Below are 21735 nucleotides of genomic sequence, written 5' to 3' on the forward strand. Positions count from 1 at the left end.
AAGCTTAATTTGAAATAGAGAATAAAGAACTGCAATCAAAAATAACACAGGAACATTCTCTAAATAAAAGTAATGATAAAGTAATAGCATCGTTTCCATCTCAAATGGGCCTAAACATTCAGCAGCAGCAATTCTGTTCACATCACAGCAAATGCAAAAGCATTATTTTAGTAGTTTGAGTGTCAATAATCAACATTCATGCAACTTTACCTTAGATGACTGACGATAAAATGGGTTAGTAGTTTTCTGCCCACAGGGAGCAGAAGCTGAAGAAGGGCTATAAAGAGACTCTGGCTGGGGAACAAGAGTTATGAGACAGCTAGTAAATAAACATGCAGCTTACACAAACTCTACAATGAGGAAGTTTAGTTTCTAGTGATGCAAGCAACTTATATTAAAGCTCAGTAGTTTTTGTCTGCAATGTCCATGCAGCTTAGTGTCAGAAAACTTCCGTGTACTTCTAAGTCCTTTCTTTAATGTCCATAGAATTTTTTAACAGGTGCTGTATTTCTGCATGCGCTCCTCAGACACGCTGTCAATCTCTAACAGATGGTTTTAGTTAGACTCCTACTCTGCCCCCCAACAAATTATCTTTCTTGAGGCTTTTCAAAATAGTTTGAGGACGGCGTGCTGGAGGGTATCTCCAAATCCAAATCGATTTCATTCTAAATGGAAATAATACTTAAATCAAATCTTTGTTCCTAAAATAGTTGAGATGGCACTTTCAGGATTAAATATCCCATTCCCAAATACCACCATCCTGAACATTTGCTTCATCTATTACTATATATTACATCTCTTTTTACATTCTTTATGCTTACCCTTGGTCTGCTTATAATGCTCTGTACCATAAAGACTACAGGATTGCCTGCCTTCCGTATGGCTTCCACAGCTTGTTCATGGCTGGCATCTCTGAGGTCAATTCCATCCACCTGTAATTGGAAGGCCTCATCTTAACATTGCAAGAAGCTACAAAAGTCATGAGTCAGTTCTCAGTTTTGGTTAGGAAACTTTGACTAAAACCCCAAACCTCTATTTCTAGTGGATCTTTCTACTGCCTCAAACACAGGTTTGATATTTCCAAGAGCACTGATAGGACATTAAATAAATATTCCCTTTTTCCTCTGTTTTAAAAACAGCTTTTTCAACATTTTACTTCAGACTCCTTAAGTTTTCCCTTAAGCAGTGTAACAGAAGAGATATGATAATATAAAGACAGTAGTAGTGTTTACCAAATACTGCTTCCCGTAAATCCCACCTTAAGAAAAACCTATTACCCAGGACTTTATGAGATTTATAAACTGAAACATGTTAGGTGCTGGAGAGTCTTTCATGATGGGGTATTATACCAGTAAAGTGTATTTCTTTCTTCTGGTTGTTTGGTTTTTTCCTGTTTTTTTTTTTTTTTTAAAGCCAGGTATGATCAATTTTAGCTACTAGACACTTTCTTCAGAAGTTTTAAAATTTTTAGGTCAGAACTGAAAACCTTTCTATCTACTGGAGGAATGCATTTACACAGGATGCCTAAGGATAAATTTGTGGCTAGGTGGTTTTTACCATGTCTATATATGTATGGATGCATTAAACAATTTGTCCTGTTATCCAGGTAAGAACAATGTTAAGGTAAGGTTAGTATTGGTAAAGTATTGTCACAATGACCACAATAAAAGCTAGAAGCTAACACAGAAAGGTTATTTGTTAGTGGCAATTCTAGCACACAAACTTATATGATGAGGACTACCCCTTCAACTTTTTAATTGTCTAACTCTTAATCATCCAATGCAAATAAGAGAACACAAAAACAATCTGAGAGAAATTCTAAACCTATGAGGAACTGGACAAGAACAATAACACCCTTCAACTTTCCATGTCTGAAAAACTGTATGCACTACAGAGATGGAAGTTTACATAAGCCGCAACTTGAGGAACTGAAACCCTCCACTCAGTAGCAGTCACACTGACAGAACGTTTTGACTTCACTCACCTATTCCAGCTTCTGCAAGCATCACTATTAGAGACAATTGCACTCATAAAACTCCATTCATTAAGGTGAAATGAATGTTTTTAACTTTGTGGCCTTCAAGCTCCCAACTTATACACTGCAACCTGTTCCATCCTGTTATAGAAAGTGCTACCTATACATATATACATATATATATATACACACACCTATATATATATATAAGATATTATTTCAAGATCCTCAGTATCGATGTTGTAGCAAACAGCAAACAGCAAACTGCAGTTTCAGTACCACCATGTAAGTGAAGCCCAGTCTGAGCCAGAATCACCAACTCCATCACTCTGCTTCTTACTGATGTACAGTCAGCTAAGGACATCCAGCAGGGTTAAATTAAGGCAGTTCCTATTAGCCTGACAGTGGAGACAGGGCACTGTCTGACACTGATACTAGGAAAAATCTATTCCCTTATCTTTATTCTTCAATATCTTTAAGTGAGAAAGCAGGAGTGGCTGCATAAGTACAGGACTAGCTAAGCAGAAGAGAAATGATGATAAATCCTGCCCTGCAATACCACTGGCTACATTACACTGGGGCATGGGCAAAATGTTCTTGATGTATCAAGTATCAAACACAGAATTCTTCATGTGAAAAAAAAAGTGCCTCCCTTAACTCCTGCACAAGGTGCATAAGAATTATATGAATCCATTAAGATTTAAGATAGAAATAATCTTGGCATTAATTTGCATGGCTTGCACTGGCTGTTTCTATTGCTACCCAGTATGCAAAGGTGAAAAATCTTGTTTCATCAAACTTAAGCTTTTTCCTACTCTGGTTTTCAAATAAGCAGATCAAACAGTTGGCTTTGTAGACCCCTGCTCACCCAGTCAAGTCATCTGTTTCAGGTTGGATAACTTAATGGGCAGCTGTCCATACACAAATATCAGCAGATGGTACTACACTCTGTGTGGCTCAAGTGGTATCAGCTGTAGCAATTGCACAGCTGTCAGCCTACCACACATCCATCTCAGTGACTCCTGAGATGCTGGGGGAATTGCAACAAAAGGCATTCAAGTAGTACCTCTACAATCCGATCTCCAGTTTTCAGTGTTCCATTTTTGCCAGCTGGGCTGTCTTCCAGGATGTGCTTGATAAAGATCCCTCTCATCACTTCTCCATTACTCAGGCGACTTCCCATCCCTCGTCCTCCAACAATGCTGATCCCCAGTGACTTGCTAGGCTCTCTCCAGAGTTCGACCCTTTTGTGACAAAAAAAGGACCAAACTAAATTAAAATCTGTTGTGATTGGAACAAAGCTGCACACTGAAGACATCTGAATTTGCACAATTATTTTAAAAAGTTCTGAAATAACTCCTCCTTGCAAAGTTTCATCTTTCAGTAGAAATTATCTACTGGATTGATCAGAAATTCTGTAATAGAGTCTAGCATCGGTCACTTCGTTTCAGGTTCTAATAGAACTTTGAATCCTTTTCCTCATGTTTTTTGACTTGATCCATAAGAATCAGCTTGGAATAAGTAAAAATAAATTACTGTAACAATAAAGACACTCTTAGACTGCAGGGATTTAGCACAATGGCAGTAAAAGTCAACCATTAATGCCTCCTGCAATGAACAACACATGCAAGTGTAGCAATTCCATTGTTTTTTTCTCTTCTTAAAATATGTTTCAAAATTTTTGAATTTCAGATGATAATTCATAATGTGCAATTAGATCTGCACTTACTTCCTGGGCTGGTTCCAGTTACTGAAAGCTGCGTTTTGAAGTTCACTTTCTTCTCCCTCCCCCTCTTCACGTTCTGGAAGCTCTGGGAGTTCCCTGATGATAAACAGGAACACATAGTTTATTTCCAAAGAATCCACATAATCACTAGATTTTTCTGAAAAAATTCATATATTGAGTAACCCTGCCAGTTTCAGAATTTGTACACCAGATTCATGTAAGGAAATTAGTTTTCTGATGTCCTTCATAATATGTATTGTCTTTAGGGATTCCCTGTCCACTTTTTATCTGCAATGAAGTATCCACAAGACAGAATAAAAGACTGCAATTTGGAACTAGAACCAAATCAAAACCAAAGGTAATTTATTGTTTCAAAATGGAATAAATTACAACAGCAGCACTCAAATAAACTTACTGCTTTTGGAAATGAGTTGCAAAAAAACAATTATTAATCACTTTGAAATTTTGGATGGTAACTGACATGGATTTTTGAAACTCAAGGAAAAGAATGGCATAATTTATTCTTTCCAGTTATGTTCTGGAAAGACCATCAATACCAAAAGTCTTATGTTGGAAGCACTCAGTATTTGTGGCAATCCATAAATCCAATTGCATGGTATTTAACAGAAATTTAGGATGTGCAAGAATTCAATCTCCTTTTTGGACAGATCAAACAGCCTTGTAAAAATGCTTAAAAAATTGCTAGTCAAAGCAAAAACTGTATTTTTAACAGCTTTTTATTGTAGTGGCTGCTGGTCTGAAGAAAATCATCCATGTTTCATCTCTTCTAAAATAAAACTTATATTCCCAAAATGTGCAAGATGTATGGAGCTACATTTGAGACCTATTTGGGAGAAAACTGTAAGCCTTTTGACTCACCTGACAATATGTGAAGGAAAAAGTTCAAGTGGCACAGCTCCCTCTGTCTGTTGTCCCAAACTGGCCCTGTACTCGTCTAAATTTTCTGCTGGCACATATGTAATACTGCAATAAAATGGGACATGATTAAACTAGCATAAAGAATGCCAGTCCTTCTTTTAGTGGGTCTGAGGTATGGATATGAGGAAGCCACTCAAGATTACTTTGTTGACTGCAAGGCCACAGTGGTATGTTGGGAATAAGCACTTACACGAATCCTCTGCAACTTTTCAACAAGTACACATTTATAGTCAAATCAGGTAGTTGAACGGCACATAATTTTTTGTAACTAAAGTAAATGGTGCTTGAACAGTGACAAGAGACAATCCAGCTTCATTCAAAACACAGATTCCTCATGCAAAGATAAACATAGAAGTATCTGTGAGATTTGAAGCACCATTACTCTCAATGACTGCTGAAAAGGTTTCTGAAAGTTGGGCTGTAGGAGGTTTTGTGTTTTTCTGGGTGGTTTTGTATTTATTATAGATTTCTACACTTTTAGTGAAACCCTCATAGGTTTGGACATAAAAATGTATTACAGCACACCACCAATGCCACAGGGACCAATCCCCTGCTCAACACTTTCCTCCAGGCCTTCATGCACCTCCAACCAGTTTGGGACAGTCAGACAGTTGTGTTTTGTCAGCCAAATGATGTGCAGACTCCGCTTGATGTTTGAACCAGAAACAGAAATGGCCCAATAGACTGGGGAGAGTTAAATGAAGAGGAGAAAAAGATTAAGGCATGAAGATTATTTCTTGAAAAGCTTCCATCTGGGAGACAAAAGGATATCACAGTATATACCATGATATAAACAGGGGCTTCATATATAGCGCTCCTTTAATGATGCTTTGTCTTAAAAATCTACAGCTTAGCTATCAGACTCACATATAACAAGTAGTAAGGCTGATGGAAAAAAGGCAGAAAAAAGTCTCTCTTGCCATGTATCACATTGTTAGAAGAAAAAAATGACATATTTCCCCATGGAAGAGACAAGGATAAAGAAAAGCCACTTCACAAGGATATGTAAGCTGCTGGGAAGTCTGAGGCTTTCACATGGAACTGTCTCATGTCCATCATTCCTGACTGATGTCCTCTTAGTCATGTCCTGATTTCCACTGATCCCCCTTTCAGTAGTTTTTCAGCTGAGTACATCAAGAATCAGAAGAAATGCAAATAAACTTTATACAACTAATAGTATTAGCCTAAAACATTCTACTAAAAGTTAATGTAAGGACCACCTTAATTTGTCCATCTGTGTATGTGTCTAAGCATGTTTCCTACCTTCTTGCACGCTTACCGTGTCTAGAAAAGTGCAAAAAGGGTCAGCATGAAGGTGTCTAGGATGCAGAACAGAAGAATCTTCCTAGTTCTTTTAATGGAAATGTCTAAAACTGTATTACCGAAATTCATATCCATTCTAAAATCTTTATTATCACCAACTTTACCTCTGCCTTAAATCTCCATGTTCTGCATCGGCCTTTTTTCAAAAACATAAATGTTACTCCACTTGACACAACATATTTTCCTTTTGGAGTGATAAGAAGTTAACATACACTTGGAAACAAACTCTCAGCATGATGCCTGCTGTCTAACTCTTATCTGCCTTTCCTGAGAGCATCCTAGCACTGGGACATGCAACAGCTATTCTGTGAAGATCCAGCAGTAAAACAGCAAAAACCAAGAGTGAAAAGAATTTTGGAGAATAGTGACTACTATTTCTCAGCCATCTCCAACTCCAAGTGTATTGGGTGAAGTACTACTATTATGCTCACAAAACTCTCATGGGTCAAATGTTGATGCAGCAGCTTCACCCAACAGGCCCATAAAAATACCGTGCCTCTACAAAACCTGTAAGACCTGCTAGTTACATTTCAATGTAAAAAAATGTTATATCCATCACTTATAAAAAAAAGTAGGAAATAACACAGTTTTCCCTTGACAGAAAGATACAGAAAAGAAACCAGAACTTCTGGCTTGAAGGCCTGGATGATCTCCTTTATGCTAAACTGAAACTATGGTTCAAAACGTGGAAAGGAGAATGGCACACTCCTACAAAGGAAACAGGTTATCTCAGACTCAGCCTGAATGTACACAGCAGAGTGTGACCTCTGATAGTACAGGGTCTAGTATAAATCAACTCTTGTCTAGTTCTTTTCTGCAAGGAGCATAAGGCAAATAAATATGCAGAGCAGTAAGATCCAAGTATAGTGGTAGTCCTTACCTTATACATGAGCACTTGAGATCAGCTGATCTCAAAGGGGAGACAAACCATATGCACTCCAACTTCTGGGATACACTGTTGTGTTATTCTATGATTAAATAACTGACATTGTGCTGAATCATTAAAAAGGTATGGCTCAAAGGATGCTTTCCAAGAGTTTTAAATGCTACTTAGAAATGTCTCCAAAAAGCTGCTCGAGCATTCCTTTCTGTGTACAGCACCAGAATTATGAAGAGATCTGCTTTACCATTTAAAAATATGCATTTAAAATTGAGCAACAGAATAACCAATTGATTTCCACAGATGGAAAAAAAATTAGATAATGTTACTGAGAGCTGTTACATTTTAGCTTTTTGGAAAAATACATTATTTCTACTCTAGCCCATAATCATAGTTCTAACAGCCTAATTTAAAGCACTCAAAGGAATATTCCGTATCTTTTTAACTGTCCATTCTTATCTGTATGTTCATTCTCATCTAGGTTTCTTTAACATTCCTGTTTCACAGATATAAACCAGAACACTTGCATTTTACAAAAAAAAAAAAAAATAACCTACAAAAGAATACCAAATTACATGGATCAAATACATGAAATGTTATATTCTGCATGGAGTTTACCTTTGTATCTTGCTCATGATTTCCGAAGTCCAGTTAACTACAAAAGTTTTGCTAACTGCTGCTATTACCTGTATTACTGATACAACTGTCCCCCTACTCTCTCTGTTCTGCATTTTATTATTGAAAGGAAAGAGTATTTTCCCTGCTTAGTGCTCACGGACAGACACCTCACAGTTATCAAATCCATCATTTGCTGGATTGCTGCTGGAGCTCACTTGGAGGTCAAACTGAGATCTGAAGACATTCAGTATCATCCTGAACAGTTCAGCCTATGGCTGGGATGATGAGGGGCACAGAACAAGAAGTGGTTTTGCCTCCTCTGACCAACTCTGTTGAACTTTGTGCTGTAAAGTGGAAATAAAACTCCACCAAGGCACCTGAATAGTTCATCTACAAAACAGACTGGTAATGGTCTTAATACAACTACAGGGAAGACAGTAAAAGAAACAAAGGCCAGAAAACAGACATGAAGACAGAGAAAACAAAATAAATAAATAACTGCTCCACTCCTGTGTCATACTTCTTTGCTGCAAAAGAAATTAAAGTTTAACAGTTTCAAAGCAAAGTATACGCATGGTTTAATCATCTTCCTCTCTTTTGTAGCTTGAAAGAAAAGTGTTTTGGTTTTCTTTCTTGAGGGCTATCACCACTTCTACCCCCAGAGATATGCACTAGCAACTAAAGCAGTGACAATGGAAACACCAGTGGTTGTACATATGAAAGTATCTTGTTAACACAACACTGCATGCAGTACAGAGGAACATTGATCACATGCTTGACTGAATAGCCACACAAAACCTTGAAACACCAACAAATAAATTACAAAGTATGGAAAATGCTTAGGACAAATTACTGTAATTAACATCTAAGGTTCAGTTTGAACCTTTGCATACATGAAGGAAGTAAAATGTAAGTGCCACAGAAAATACAACACTGAGATTAATCCAGATATCAGTACATTGTACTCATGACAATTCTAGAAGTGAACCTTGCACACATACACACAACATGCACACGTGCTCTGAGCACATCTCAGGTGGCTGTCAGATTAAATCTAAAAATACTAGCAATAATTTTTTTAGAATTCATGTATTTTCATTCCAGACTTAGAAAGTGTGCTCCAATCTTCAAGTTTAAAGCCATATATAAATAAATAATGTAATTATACATACACAGTTGTATATTTTTTAATTAAAAAAATATATAGACACATCCACTTGTGCAGCCACATGTGCATGCACACACAAACATACATGAGAAGAAAGAGAATATGTACCTATATCTGGATATATCCCTGACATTACTATTTATGTCATAAAAACATGGAATGATTTTACAGACAAGTTGCAACACAGAGCCATAATGAGTTTCTAAATTGCCAATACTCACACATAACAGAGGGCCTGATCATCAGCAGGTGCTGGAGAAGATCTAGAATGTGAAGCATACGATGCAGCATCTTTTTACAACAGCGTTAATTAATATCAATGTCTCATGCTGAACGCAAGAGGCATACTTATGTATATAGAAATTGAGCTTTTTTTTTTTTCTTTCCTTTTTTTTAATCCTGTTCTACCTCCATCTACATCTAACCCAGAAAACATCTGCTCTTTATTATTGTCTATAGCAGTGATTATTAAGAGGCATGGACAATGGAATTGCAATCTCTTTTATTTCTTGATCAGGAATTCATCTCCCCTTTCAGTCAGGTGAATTCTAATTCAGCTTTATAATTATCTGACAGATGTTACAAGCAGCTGCTGCTGAGCACAAAACACTGGCATTATTATGGAAATGTAAGAGCTCCTGGCAAGATAGAGTGAGAAGTGAAACAGAATGCATTCAGTAAGGCCACACATCTGGTTTTCTACACACCGAGGGGAAAAAAAATTAAATATACAACTCAGACTGCTGGTTCTTGAACTATTCAAAATCAAATATTCTTTAATAGAATTAAAGAATGCCTTTACATGACCAGTAAGAATGGCTTTGTGTTTTCTCTGCAAATACTATTTGCTACTGTTTGAAATACAGTTTTGAAAGCCAAATACTTCTGCCTAATCACTTTTTGGGGGCACCCTGCTACCCCCAAAAAGCTCAGTCTAAAATTTAAGGGTTAAATTTTGCAGTAAGGACTAAGAGGAATGATATCTAGATGTTCACGTCTGAGTGCTAGCGTACCCTTGTTTTCCAAGGAAGACACCTAAGAGATCCAACTTAAATCTTTGAAATGATGGCCCTTAAATCAAAAATGCTGCAAGGTGATGCACCACATTAGCTCTGAATTGACAAATACGGGAGGTGAACAAAGGAGGGGTGTGTATCCTTCTCAGCAAACATGAAGAATTATCTTAACACGAAGCTCCTCATCTCCAAATTTCTGATTTGGGATGTTACCCATATGTTTGTATCATAATACTTTCCAGGGATCCTGTACTTTTCATTCAAGTTAAAAATTAAAGAGAAGTTTGATTATGCTGAATAGATTTACAGTAAAACTATGTAGTCCTAAAAATACTGTCATTTTTCTTGCAAGATTCCTTTAGAAGCTACTGAAGGATTTAGTCTTTCTGTTTCTACAGTTGAGAAGCTGGATTTACTTTAAAATTTGTCATAGGAATGCAGCAAAGAATATAAATACAAAACAAAAGACAAAAATCTTTTATTGTCTTTTGTTTTGTACATATGTACAAACCGCCTCTTTTCTGCAGTATCTTTCAGAACTGGGATGCATTTTTCTCTGCAAAATCTGAATATCCACACCTAAGGGAGGATTTTAATATTTCCAACATATCTGCAAGAGAGTAAGACTACAAAACAAAACTTGTAGCCACACAGCATAAAATACAGAAGCTATAAAAGGATAAGCACAAATAATGAACACACTTGTATTTGATCATGAACTGCAGCACTAAGAAAATACTCCTCATAGAAGAATGGTGCTGCAGCATTTGTGTCTCTAAGCAGACATACACACACATGCATGTGCACATACAACTGATTTCAGTCATGACAGTTGTAAGTTGTAATTTGGAAGCCTACAATAATAACCAATGTCATACTTTATCAACACTGACTCGCTTATATTCCTGACACCATTAATAATAATGTAATTCATTATATGAGCATATCCCTTTATTGAAACAGGCTTACATTAAATCATAATCTTAAATGCATGACATCTATGGGGCAGGCAAGTATACCTAGTACCCACAGCGAAGGTATTTTGCCCACCTGTTCCCAAAATACTAGGTCTCTTCCAAGCTAGAATACTTCTTGTTGAGTATGGAATGTGCTGATGTTCATTTTGAACTCAGTTCTAACCACAGTTACTTGTACTCACACTGGGACTGGACTGATTCTTTCAAGGCCACCCTCTTTAGTAAGTAAAGGCTTCTATAACCAACAACTCCATTAATCCATTTCCATATCTGACCCAATCAGTGTCACCACAGTCTAAACAGAGAAAATAGTCACTAGATTTTGAAGTTGTCAACTCAGCACTGGTGTGTCTACAGTTCCACCCACATCTTTAGGAATAGCTTCATTTCCAGACAGTGCTTGTGGGCAAAGTTAATTCCACAACCACAGAACCTAGAAAGAATTGTACTTTAAGGCAGTTAAAATTTTGTAAATTGTGTGAACTTGAGAAGAAGAAACTTTCTCCTCAAGTGGCTTTCTTAAAAGTTGTATTATTTATTGGAAATCTAAAACTACTACTACCAAGAGCAGACAGTTATGCACAACCAACAACAGTTCGTTCATATGTACTAATAAAAATTGGAAGTGATTACAAAAAACAGTGTTTCCACTGTTTGTCACAGACATACTGAAATGTTTCAAGCATTAATCTTCTGCATTAACATCATATTTCATACTTTCTGTCTGGCACCCAAAACTAAAACCCATTAAAAAAACTAAATGAAATTACTTCTGCAATGGCCAGGACAGTCCACCTTCAACAAACACAAGCATCTTGAGAAAATTGTAACTTTCTTTAGAAGACTCATACTGTGAATAGAAAATTCTGTCCAATCCTATTCTTTGAAAAAAACTAGCCAAGGCAGTAATAATGATAATACTCATAACAGTGATTTCTAAGAACATCTGAAGCCTCTCACACAAGTGATCTCATCATTGAAATCCAAAGAAATGTAATCTGAAGGTGAATTAGCCAACTGATGCTACAATTTAAAGGTAAATTGATGTATAATAAAATTTTCATTTAAAATACTTCCATAAATAAACAAATTTTGAAAACCAGCTTTTCCCTACTATAACTCATCATCTAGTTTTACCTACTTTATGTCTGGTCCAATGAGTGAATGTCGTCTCAGCATAGCCCGGGCTTGTGCATTGGTTAAGTTAGTGGTTGACTCTTCATTAATGGACAGGATGCAGTCCCCCACACCAATCCGTCCATCGCGACTTATTGAGCCTCCATGGATGATACTGCGAACTATCATTCCCAAACCATCTTTATTGGAACTTACTGTCATCCCTACAGAAAACACACATGAAACAGTTAATGTCTTTAAGCCACAGCTCTGGGTGCCAAGATAAAGAAATGTAACAGGGAAAGGAAAAGTCAGTCAGCTGACCTGCCAATATTATCAAGTCTGTAAGTATTGTTCTCACTCTCCCCCTTTAAGACAGCAACTACAAATTACAATCACAGTAACTTTACCTTGTTGTCAGTTTGCATACTCAGCTCAATGCATGAAAAATTAAGACAGTGGAATATTTAAGCAAAAAATAAGAAAGATAATGAAATTACTTAAAAAACATTTAAAATCACCACTCTTCTAATGGTTTACTGTCTTTATATACATTTCATTTATAACAACGCTCTTTGGAAAGAAGGTGAAATGAATGAATAGGCACTTAACAGGCTAAAAACAAATACACCCTTATTTTCAACAGAAAATATGAATTAGATCCCACTGAGATGGTGGCTGCCTTCCCACTCTCCCTAAGCCGTAGCTTAGGCCCAGAAGAGTATCCTGACTTCTGTGGAAGTCTGCATATCGCTAATGGATACGGACCAGTATTTTACTTAAAACATTATCCTACCTGTGGCACACAAGGATACTGCTGCTCAATATTTATACCCTTTAACTCTACCTTCTTTCTAGTAATGGGAAATAAGACAGATATGCTCTTGGCCCCTTCTCTCCCATGGGAAACCTACAAGGACTGACTTATGATGGTCTTCATATGTCCCTGTGACTGTTCTTACAGACATGAGCTGTCACTTTTATCTACAGGGCAGCTGGTGTTCATGAAACAGACACTAGAAACAGTTTCAGGAAAAACTCAGTTCTTCTGAGTTCCAACTAAGGTAGTGGAAAAGGTAGGGCTGGAACCCTTGAAGTCCTTCCTTGAGGGACTTCTACTATCTTAATACTGCTTAATAAAAAAACTTTTTATTTTTTTGAAATGTGGTTTGAAATTCTGAACCTAATCTTGCTGTTTGGTTAAGATAGTAACAGACATTACTGAGGGTAGTGTAATAGCACTTTAGGAAAACATCACACATACATCAATATTCACATTCATATTCTGTCCATATGTACAGTCTTATTTTTTATGCATAAAATGTCTGACAATATGGACCCTGACCCACATTTATATTTTCATGCCATATTACACTTGACATGAAATTTGCTTTGATGTTTACTTAAAATACTCAGACAATAAATAAAAACCTACTCCACTGAATGAAGAGTTTACTGCAAAGAGAACTTTTTTACAAAATCTAGACACTTTGAAGTGCATTGTGACCTACACTTTATACAAACTGGCAATTAGGCCAGTAAACACAGCAGTTAACCAAGCCCCTCATACCAATGAAAGATAAACCTTATACCCATATCAACCTTTTCCACATTTTTCTATTTTTGAGACCCTGATTTTAAACCAGATTGATTTTGAAGGATGACTGTTTCATAAAGATGACGTGGCAGACTGAGCATCCAGCCATCAGAAAGCAGTTTATTCCAGGTCAAGGGCCACTTAAATACAACATCACAGCTGTAAAAAAACCCTGATACCTACCTCTGCACAGCAAGAAAGTTCTAACTTGTGACTGTTTATAAACATCCAATCCTGTGGACAGCTCCTTTTAAAGCATTTGAGGAATTATTGCTAATAGCCAGCACCCACATAAAGCCCTGCCCTACCAATCCCACAGAGTCTTCTTATGCAGTTGGCTGGAAGAAACAACACCAGGAACCTAAATCAAACCAAACAAACACACAAGCCACAAACAGTAGAGATGCATCACTGCCCTTCAACACAAAGCCCTCCTGGCATTGGCTCTGGGAGGGTTCTATTCTTGTTCTCCCCCTCAACTGCCCAGGGCCACACCTGAGAGCAGGACAAGACAATGAAAAACATTATCATCAGTTGTGTGTGTTCACACCAAAAGGTGTTTCTAGTCAGTATGCTCAGGAAGTTGCAGTTTGCAGTTATCTAAAATCTTTGAACTTCACTACAAAATGATAATATCATTAAGCCAAAAATACTACCTATTAAATTTATCAATGACATGATTTTTGTTTACAAATATTTGAAAATCTCATTTGTAGCTCTTTGACCATAGTGTTTTCTACAGCATTCCTTGGCTGTATCTTGGTTTTCCATTATATTAATACATTGAAAAACAACACATTAAAATTGTTCTGTTAACACTTAGGAAATACTGAACTTCTTTATGGGAAAACAGTTTCTCAGTAGGATTGCACGTTTCACTTTTGTGCTCACAGCAACATCAAATGCATACAGTGCCATCACAGTCAAACAGGGCAAGACAAGCAAAGAAAGATATCCTGTCCCCACTAAATGGAAAATATTTAGTTTTTACTAATAAAACAGGGAACATACAAGGGAAACCAAGCTATATTCCTGAAGAATTTACAAAATTCACTAACTTACCTAGGCTTGAATTGCCTTTTGCAATAATTATAGTCTTCTCATACATGTTTTTCACTGAATTTGGGGGTGTGGAATTTCCCTCCAAAGATACTGGGCATCTCTTTTCCACTAAAAGCAATTGATCCTAACATAAGGGAAAATAACACCAGTTCAGATTACCAAGATAAAAGTATGATTGGTCATACTGATCTCAACCACTTCTGCCTTACTCAAAAGCCATGCACATAATTACATTAGATTTCTTATACAGACATTGGAAAAGTCAGTTCACCGAAGATCATGATTTCTGTTTTCATTCAGGCAACAAACCAAAGCTATCACAATGCACACTTTTAATTTAAGGGCATCAAAATTAGTAGAATGAATTCAAGGGCTTCAGATTCATTTACCACAGATGTCTGACAATCTGCCAGTACTAAAGTAACAAATCTTGTAAGACATTTCAGCTCTTTTAAGCATTTCTTAATAAATTATTGAAGGAAAAAATAAGAAACATGTCACAGTGACTGTCATATAAAGGAAAATTGTGTTTGGACACTGTAGCATCACAGGTCAGTTTGTGAGCTGAAGTGCACAAGATGATTGCAAGACATTTCAGACCACATCCCCCTTGGTTTCCAAAAGGCCCAACTGCAGCAGTGTGCCTCCCATTTGCACTCATGCCCCTGTGAAGGTTATCAAGGGTTAAGAAAACTCCTCTGTCCTGCCCAGGGGTTACACTGTGGTCCAGCAGTATCTACTATGTGACGCCTGAGAAGACTTGTATATATCCCTGTATTGACAGCCTCTGAGAAAATACAATCTTGACGGCATAAATTATGTCCTTTTTTGGAAATATCTATATCCCAAAATTTTGATGTGAGCTAATTAATAATCAAAGAAATATGCACGGCTATTGGCCTGTAACAATTTCTGCAGGAAATTTTTGGGTCTAATTACAGGCTTTCTGTATGTTTTTTTAATTATTATTAAAAAAAAAAAGAAAAAAAGAAAGAAAAAAAGAAAAATAAGGCAAATAACTTTACTTTTTCATTAGAATCAAGATGTGTGGTAGTAGCAAGGCTTGTTTTTAGTACAATGTCTGATGCTGTCTGAGATCCAGTCCATGTTGCTGCATTTTCACTTTCATTTTGGTTGATATCTGAAACCTCCAGAGTCAGATTTGTTTTAGTAAAATCACTTGCAGTTTCCAGGCTACTGTCCACTACAGGCTTTTCATCTCTCAGTCTCTGATTCAGATTCATGTTGTACAGATTCTTCTCAGATACATGGAAATCAGCTGCAGCACTTGGGCATTCCTCTCCAACAGACTGTTCAACACAGGAGACAATGAACAATCACCATTCATTTGTAGTAAAATTCAAAACCACATTCATGATAGAACCTTAAACAAAATCTAAGCTCATAGAATTTAAACATACTGCTGTAAGATCAGCAAGCTCAACCTCATCTGTAGTTCCCTACAGGCATTCATTCTACTATAAAATGAACTTGATTTCTGAGATGATTTCTTCTGCTTTATAATAACAGAAATCAGTAAAACAAGTTACTAACTTGAATAACTCCAGTAAGATTTTAAAATTCAAGCATCCAGTTGTTTTTCTCAGGTGAAAGAACTTTGCTAGACCAATATCTTTACTTTCAGCACACTTAGCAAGCAAAGAGGAATTTAAAGCAGATCAGACAATAAGAATGCAATGTTATCATCTATGTAACTGAGCAGAAACATTAAGACTACCTCAGCATGATGACAAGTAAGAACTTGTTCAGCCATCAGCAAAATGTGAATATGGGGGATTTGAAGTGTGAGAACAATGAAATACAATAATTCAATTATAGAAGCTTACCAGTTAATAATTATTGCAAATATACCAATTATGGCTGCAGTACCAGAAATATGTCCTCTACACATTTGTTTAGACTTCCAAGATTCTGAGGCCCTGTTTTTGAAATGTTTCAAGGGATTTCAATAATCACAATATTCTGAAAGAAAAAAAACTTCAAATATTCTCTAGCTGACCTTTTAAGGTAAGTTATTTAAAAAACATGTTGGCCATTAGATTTTAAAAAGATATATCAACAAGTTAGAGGCTCTGTATCAATATTAGGGATTTCTTTGCTGAAATGCAATAAAGTAACTCAAAATTAACTACCTCTATCTGTCTTAGTTGTTACTCACTGGTCCTATTAACTGTTCTACTGCTTTTCCAAAAAGCTGGGGAGACATTCTTCCCAGGATTTGTGGATATTTTGCAATATTTTGTCTCAAGAGCCTTAGAATTAATTTTTGTAAACTTTCATGAAGTGCATACATGCTTGTACTGTCCCCTGACAAGAATCAAAAAAGGCTTACCAGTAAGTAAGTGGTTTAAGTAACAGCTGAGAAGATAATTGAGCAGAGCCTAATACAACTAATCTTCATGATATAATCAATGACATAATTTCCTGCCTTTTTGAGAACAGAACATGATACAATAATATATTGAAATTATTTTATAAGGTTTCAAATACATCTAGGACATCTACTTTTAAGTCTGTTTTTTACCCATTTCCAAATTAGTGAAAAAATGTATCAAATCATATTCAACACTTATTTTACATTCCATAGATACATATTAAGAGTTACATCATATACTAATTTTTATTTTTATTTCACTTAAAGAAAAGCCAATGCTGAATTTTTTACGACAAATACAGTTCCAGGAATTCATACCTATAGTATCATGTGGCCTCACTAGAGCATCTGCATTATTTTTTTTTAAAAAAAACCCTTAAGTTTTATGTTTTTCAACATCTTTTTTTTAAATGTGACAACAAAATGTGACACACTCAGAACCTGTCCTGCAGCCAGAAATAACTAAAATATCTGTGCATCCCTCACAGCATCAAATAGTGCTGTTTTAATTTTTATTGCATTTCATTTGCTTCAACAGATTTCATTAATGAACAGATTTTCCCACTATGTTTGTTTTTTGAATCATGAATAAGTTACTTGAGAACTTAATACTCACTTCATACTGGTGTACAGAGACAAACACTGAAAAATCAGGACTATGGTATTTTAAAAGAGTAGGTAAACCAAAGTTATGTTTAAGTCAATGGCAAAAACAACTAAAGACTTTCTGGAGCCTCAATGCGATATATAATGTAAATCCAGTCTCTATCTCACAAAATACTCCCAAGCATGCAAAATGCATAATCTATTTAAGTAACAATTACAGAGTTAAACAATGCAAGCTGTCCCATTGGCACAGAAGAGATGTGCTCTTCTGTGGATTAGGAGAAACCATTAGGAGATGAATCTAGCTTTCTAGCCAGTGCCTCATAAGGGCTAAACATATTCCAGAAAGGTTAACAGGAATTACTGCAGCTCAGGTGTGGCAGAAAAAGCAGCAGCTACTCTATTCAAGACCACAGACTGCGAACCCAGTGGTTTTCAATGAAGACTGCTAGGAGAATGGAACTGGAAAGCTCTAGGTTAGTGAAATAAATCTGAATATTTAGAAGAAAGAATATGAAAAACCATGGAAAGAAAGAAAGCATGATCAGGTCATTATGGGTATATGACCAAGAACCAAAAAAGCTACTGATCTTCTTAATAATCTTAAATAAATCTTCATTTATTGCTTTACATAAAAATTATCAGCAAGGTTTTCTCTGATTTACTTTACTTTTTACTTTACTTTTACTCTGACTTACACAGTTTTATGGATTTAACTACAGCATCATTATAAAATTTTCATTCAAAACCACAGAAACATACGAATTATGAAGCATAAAAGTAAAAATCAGGATGAAAACTTACTCTTGGTTTTTATACTGAAATATAGAGCAACAGAGCAATTTTGCGTTACCACTCTTTATTATGCTTTGAATGATAATTATATTTTTCTAGCAGACTGCTCACCACACCTTTAATACTACAAACATCTCACCATACTCTTGACTAATTCATGCTTTATCTAGTAAAAATCCAAGCTTTGTGCCTTCTATCTACCTCTCTCTTCAATAAAGACATCTACAAGACATCAGCACTACTCTAAACAAAATTTTACCCTGGTGACACAAACAGCATTTTGAACCAGGATGACACAAAACATTTATATCAGATAATACAGCCTGCTCACTGTAATAAATAAAACCATCCTCAATTTTACCTTGGGAGATGATAACGGAAGAGAGAAGCTGTTGTTCACCTCACTGCTACAGGCACTGTCATGCAGAGCTGTCACTGAATCCTGGAAGACGTCTCTCTCTAGAGAATACTGTGATTCAAAGGTGGACTCATCCGCTAGATCTGCCTCGCCAGAGTCCACCTAACAACAAAAGCAATTCAATCAGCCAGGCTGTTGCCATCACACCACATAAGCCCCAAACACATGCACACCAGCCACTACATACTGATACTTTTCTTCTTTTTTATTCCATATTTTAGATTGAAATTACATTTGCACAGCAGAAAATTTTGCTTGTAGTAAGTCTGTGTTACTACTTCCTCAAAGGTTGCAAAGAATATCTGAAGTAAAGCAAAAGCCTGAACCACAGTAAGCTGTGGGGCTGAGGCACGCTCATGCCTATTAACAGAAGTACAAAGAATTGGGAGAATTCTGCTGTACTTCTTGGTGTCTATATTCTGATTTCTTTGGGGCTTCTTTTTTCTTTTCAATTTTCTTTCACAAAAATTAGCACGGAGAAAATAAGGAGCTTCACTTGGTGGCACATGTCAGGAATGTTCCCTTAACCTTTGAGGCTCATTTATTTTTATGATCTTTTAAAATCTGGAAACTGCAGTGTTTGACAGTGCATCTATAAGAAAAATTCATTATGTGATGTTTTAAAATAGATTTTAAATTGCTTTGCTTTTTACAACGAGATTACTATGGGCATTCCTTTATTTCTATTTCTCTTACATGAGAAATAAAATTTTTTAAAGAGTTTCAGACATTTACATTGGTGGTATTTTTGCCTTTATAAAAAATGAAAAGCATTTTTTTCCAAGACTCACATTCTTTTAAATACTAGAATAAACTTATGCCCTAAAAACCCTAATTAATGGTGCTACAGTTTGATTACGATTTCATCCCCCCAGAAGAGCTCAAGATAATAATAATAAATAAATAATAATAAAAATGATCACTGGGTTAAGAGCCATAACTGTATCATAAACTTGTGTGAAGCAGATGAGTATACCCATCTACAGAGATGGGATCTAACTTGTTTTTCAGCCCCTGTGGTTAATCGTATTATGAATCCATTACAGAAGTAGCAACAATCTGCAATAAATTGAGTACACTGATTCCTTTTTAGGGTAAAAAGGATTATTTTTTTTATTATTATTTCAAGCCTATAGACTTAACTGCTAATCCAAACTGCTTCTTTGCTGTAACTTACTCTCAGCTCATCTTGAAAATGCATATTTGTTTTACCACAGCTCTGCCCTAAAAAATGTATTGTGAAAATTCAGGACATATCTGTGAAATCTGAGTATAGATCTGTCTATGAAAAACAGTACCTCGTATGTGCACTCTCAAAACATTTCTTCAGCTGGGAGACTGCACATTTAGTTTCCTATTTTGCACATTTAATCAGACAACTGACAAATTTGATTGACAATTTTATTATGTCATGTATCTTCACTGCTTTTTTTCCACAAGTTTCTTTTGATAGGAACCACAGATGGAAGTCAAAATTTTTAGATAGTTTTAATCTGATCATTTCAACACGTTATTATAATAATAATATTTAATTATTTTAATAATTAAAGGTTATTTAGAATATAAAACTTGTGCTTCTTCTCAATGAATGGAGCAAGACAAATATGGTTAACTAACTGCTAAAGGTAACAAACTGAAGAATTAAAAACATGCAGTCTTGCTTAAAGGCAAGTTATTAAGCCAGTTTGTCATCTGCAAATGTGAAAAAACAGCAAAACTGCTGGAAGCTGTAATGCAGAGATTTTCACCTTTACAGGATCCATTTTAGGTTTTTGTTTGTTTTTGAGTTTTTCTCTAATTAACAAAGTTCTGGTGTTTTTTATGCTGCTTCCCTGCTCAAGTCCTCAGAAAATGAGGGTCTAATAATTTCAACATCAGACCTAGACCAGAATAAACAACCATGAGAATACACACTTGGAAAACATACATATTCATGTGTATTCTGGGTTGTTATTTTATTTTATTTTTAATTTTGTGGGAGGAGGTTTCAGGGGATTTTTGCTTTTTTGTAGTGCCCTATTTCCTGTGTCTTTTTAATCTGAGCTCTTATTGGTATCTTCTGGGCTATGTAAGGCACTGATTGCTCAGGTAAGCCACATTGTTTGTACAAGTGAACACCTTCTGACCTTGTAAATCGCATAATGACTGATTGATGTTGAAGGCTAAAGAATATTATTAGGAGGAAGTATTTGCAGCTTTTGAAGACTGCGCTCCCTGTAAGGCTGGATTACATGCAAAAAGAGAATATCAAAAACTTTTCACAGTAGAAAAGTGATATTATGATACATAGAAAAATAAACACAGAAACATTTCTCTAAAAAAGTGAGATTTTGAAAGGGCTGCTCAGTGCATGCAAGGACAAGTGGATAGCCATGCACTTCTGAAAACATCAGAAAATACTTTTCTTTCCCTCAGCAATTAACATATCATAGGCCAGATCCACAGCTCATGCAAAAAGCCAAAGTCTCTAGATGCCAGTTTCTATGAAGTCAGAATCCATCCCACCTACAGTGGATGAGTAATGTGGAGTCAGCAAACACTAAAAAATAAGCATGGACAGTGACAAGGCAACTCCTTTCACTACAAAATGCAAAGATGAAGAAATCTGCGGTAAGTTGGGCCACTAACCAGAGCCAGCTCAGCACGGAAGAGGGCTGCATCAGCTGGCCCCTCCTCCTCAAGTGGCTGGGCAGTGTAGAAAAAGCAATCTTCCTTAGCAGAGACATAGCCCTCCTCAGGTGAAAGCTGCAGAAAGAACGAAGCTCTGAGTCGGATGAGTGGCTTGGACACAGCAGGTGCAGAGTGCATTCTGCAAGGGGGGCAGGGGGCTGTTTAGAAAGGCAAATGGATTCCAAATGCAGCAAAGAGATAATTTCAATCACAGTCACAGAATTCAGTTGGTAAAAAGACTTTTTTTTTTTTTTTTTTTTTTTCATAATTACCTGAATTGATTCAGTTCCACACCTCATTCTGAAAACCCAAATAATAAAAAAGGCCCTGTACAGGTATACCACAGAGTCCACAACTTAGTCTAGGCTCATTTTCAATTTCTGGTCTTAATAAAGACATACTAAAACTGCCATCACATCTGCCAACAGAGAAGGAGCCTAACAGCAAAGGTGTT

The 21735-nt window shown here is 36.2% G+C and overlaps 1 protein-coding gene across 20 annotated transcripts in view; it reads right to left on the bottom strand.

The window, feature by feature from the left end:
- The window catches only part of MPDZ (multiple PDZ domain crumbs cell polarity complex component), a 104071-nt gene that overhangs the window by 29639 nt on the left and 52697 nt on the right, over nucleotides 1-21735 (bottom strand). For 7 of the 20 annotated variants that reach the window (XM_015653154.3, XM_015653155.2, XM_015653160.2 and 4 more), the window contains 11 exons: nucleotides 21240-21356; nucleotides 18555-18713; nucleotides 15423-15707; nucleotides 14398-14521; nucleotides 11764-11962; nucleotides 8851-8892; nucleotides 4581-4685; nucleotides 3705-3797; nucleotides 3042-3219; nucleotides 822-932; nucleotides 211-294 (listed from right to left, as the gene is read on the bottom strand). In XM_015653154.3, coding sequence (XP_015508640.1) covers nucleotides 211-294; nucleotides 822-932; nucleotides 3042-3219; nucleotides 3705-3797; nucleotides 4581-4685; nucleotides 8851-8892; nucleotides 11764-11962; nucleotides 14398-14521; nucleotides 15423-15707; nucleotides 18555-18713; nucleotides 21240-21356 — 1497 coding nt within the window. The remainder of the gene's footprint in view (nucleotides 1-210; nucleotides 295-821; nucleotides 933-3041; nucleotides 3220-3704; nucleotides 3798-4580; nucleotides 4686-8850; nucleotides 8893-11763; nucleotides 11963-14397; nucleotides 14522-15422; nucleotides 15708-18554; nucleotides 18714-21239; nucleotides 21357-21735) is intronic. The other 13 variants (XM_015653162.2, XM_033520248.1, XM_015653166.2 and 10 more) reach the window with 6 other exon arrangements.

This window comes from Parus major, chromosome Z, assembly GCF_001522545.3.
Source record: "Parus major isolate Abel chromosome Z, Parus_major1.1, whole genome shotgun sequence".
Lineage (NCBI taxonomy): Eukaryota > Metazoa > Chordata > Aves > Passeriformes > Paridae > Parus > Parus major.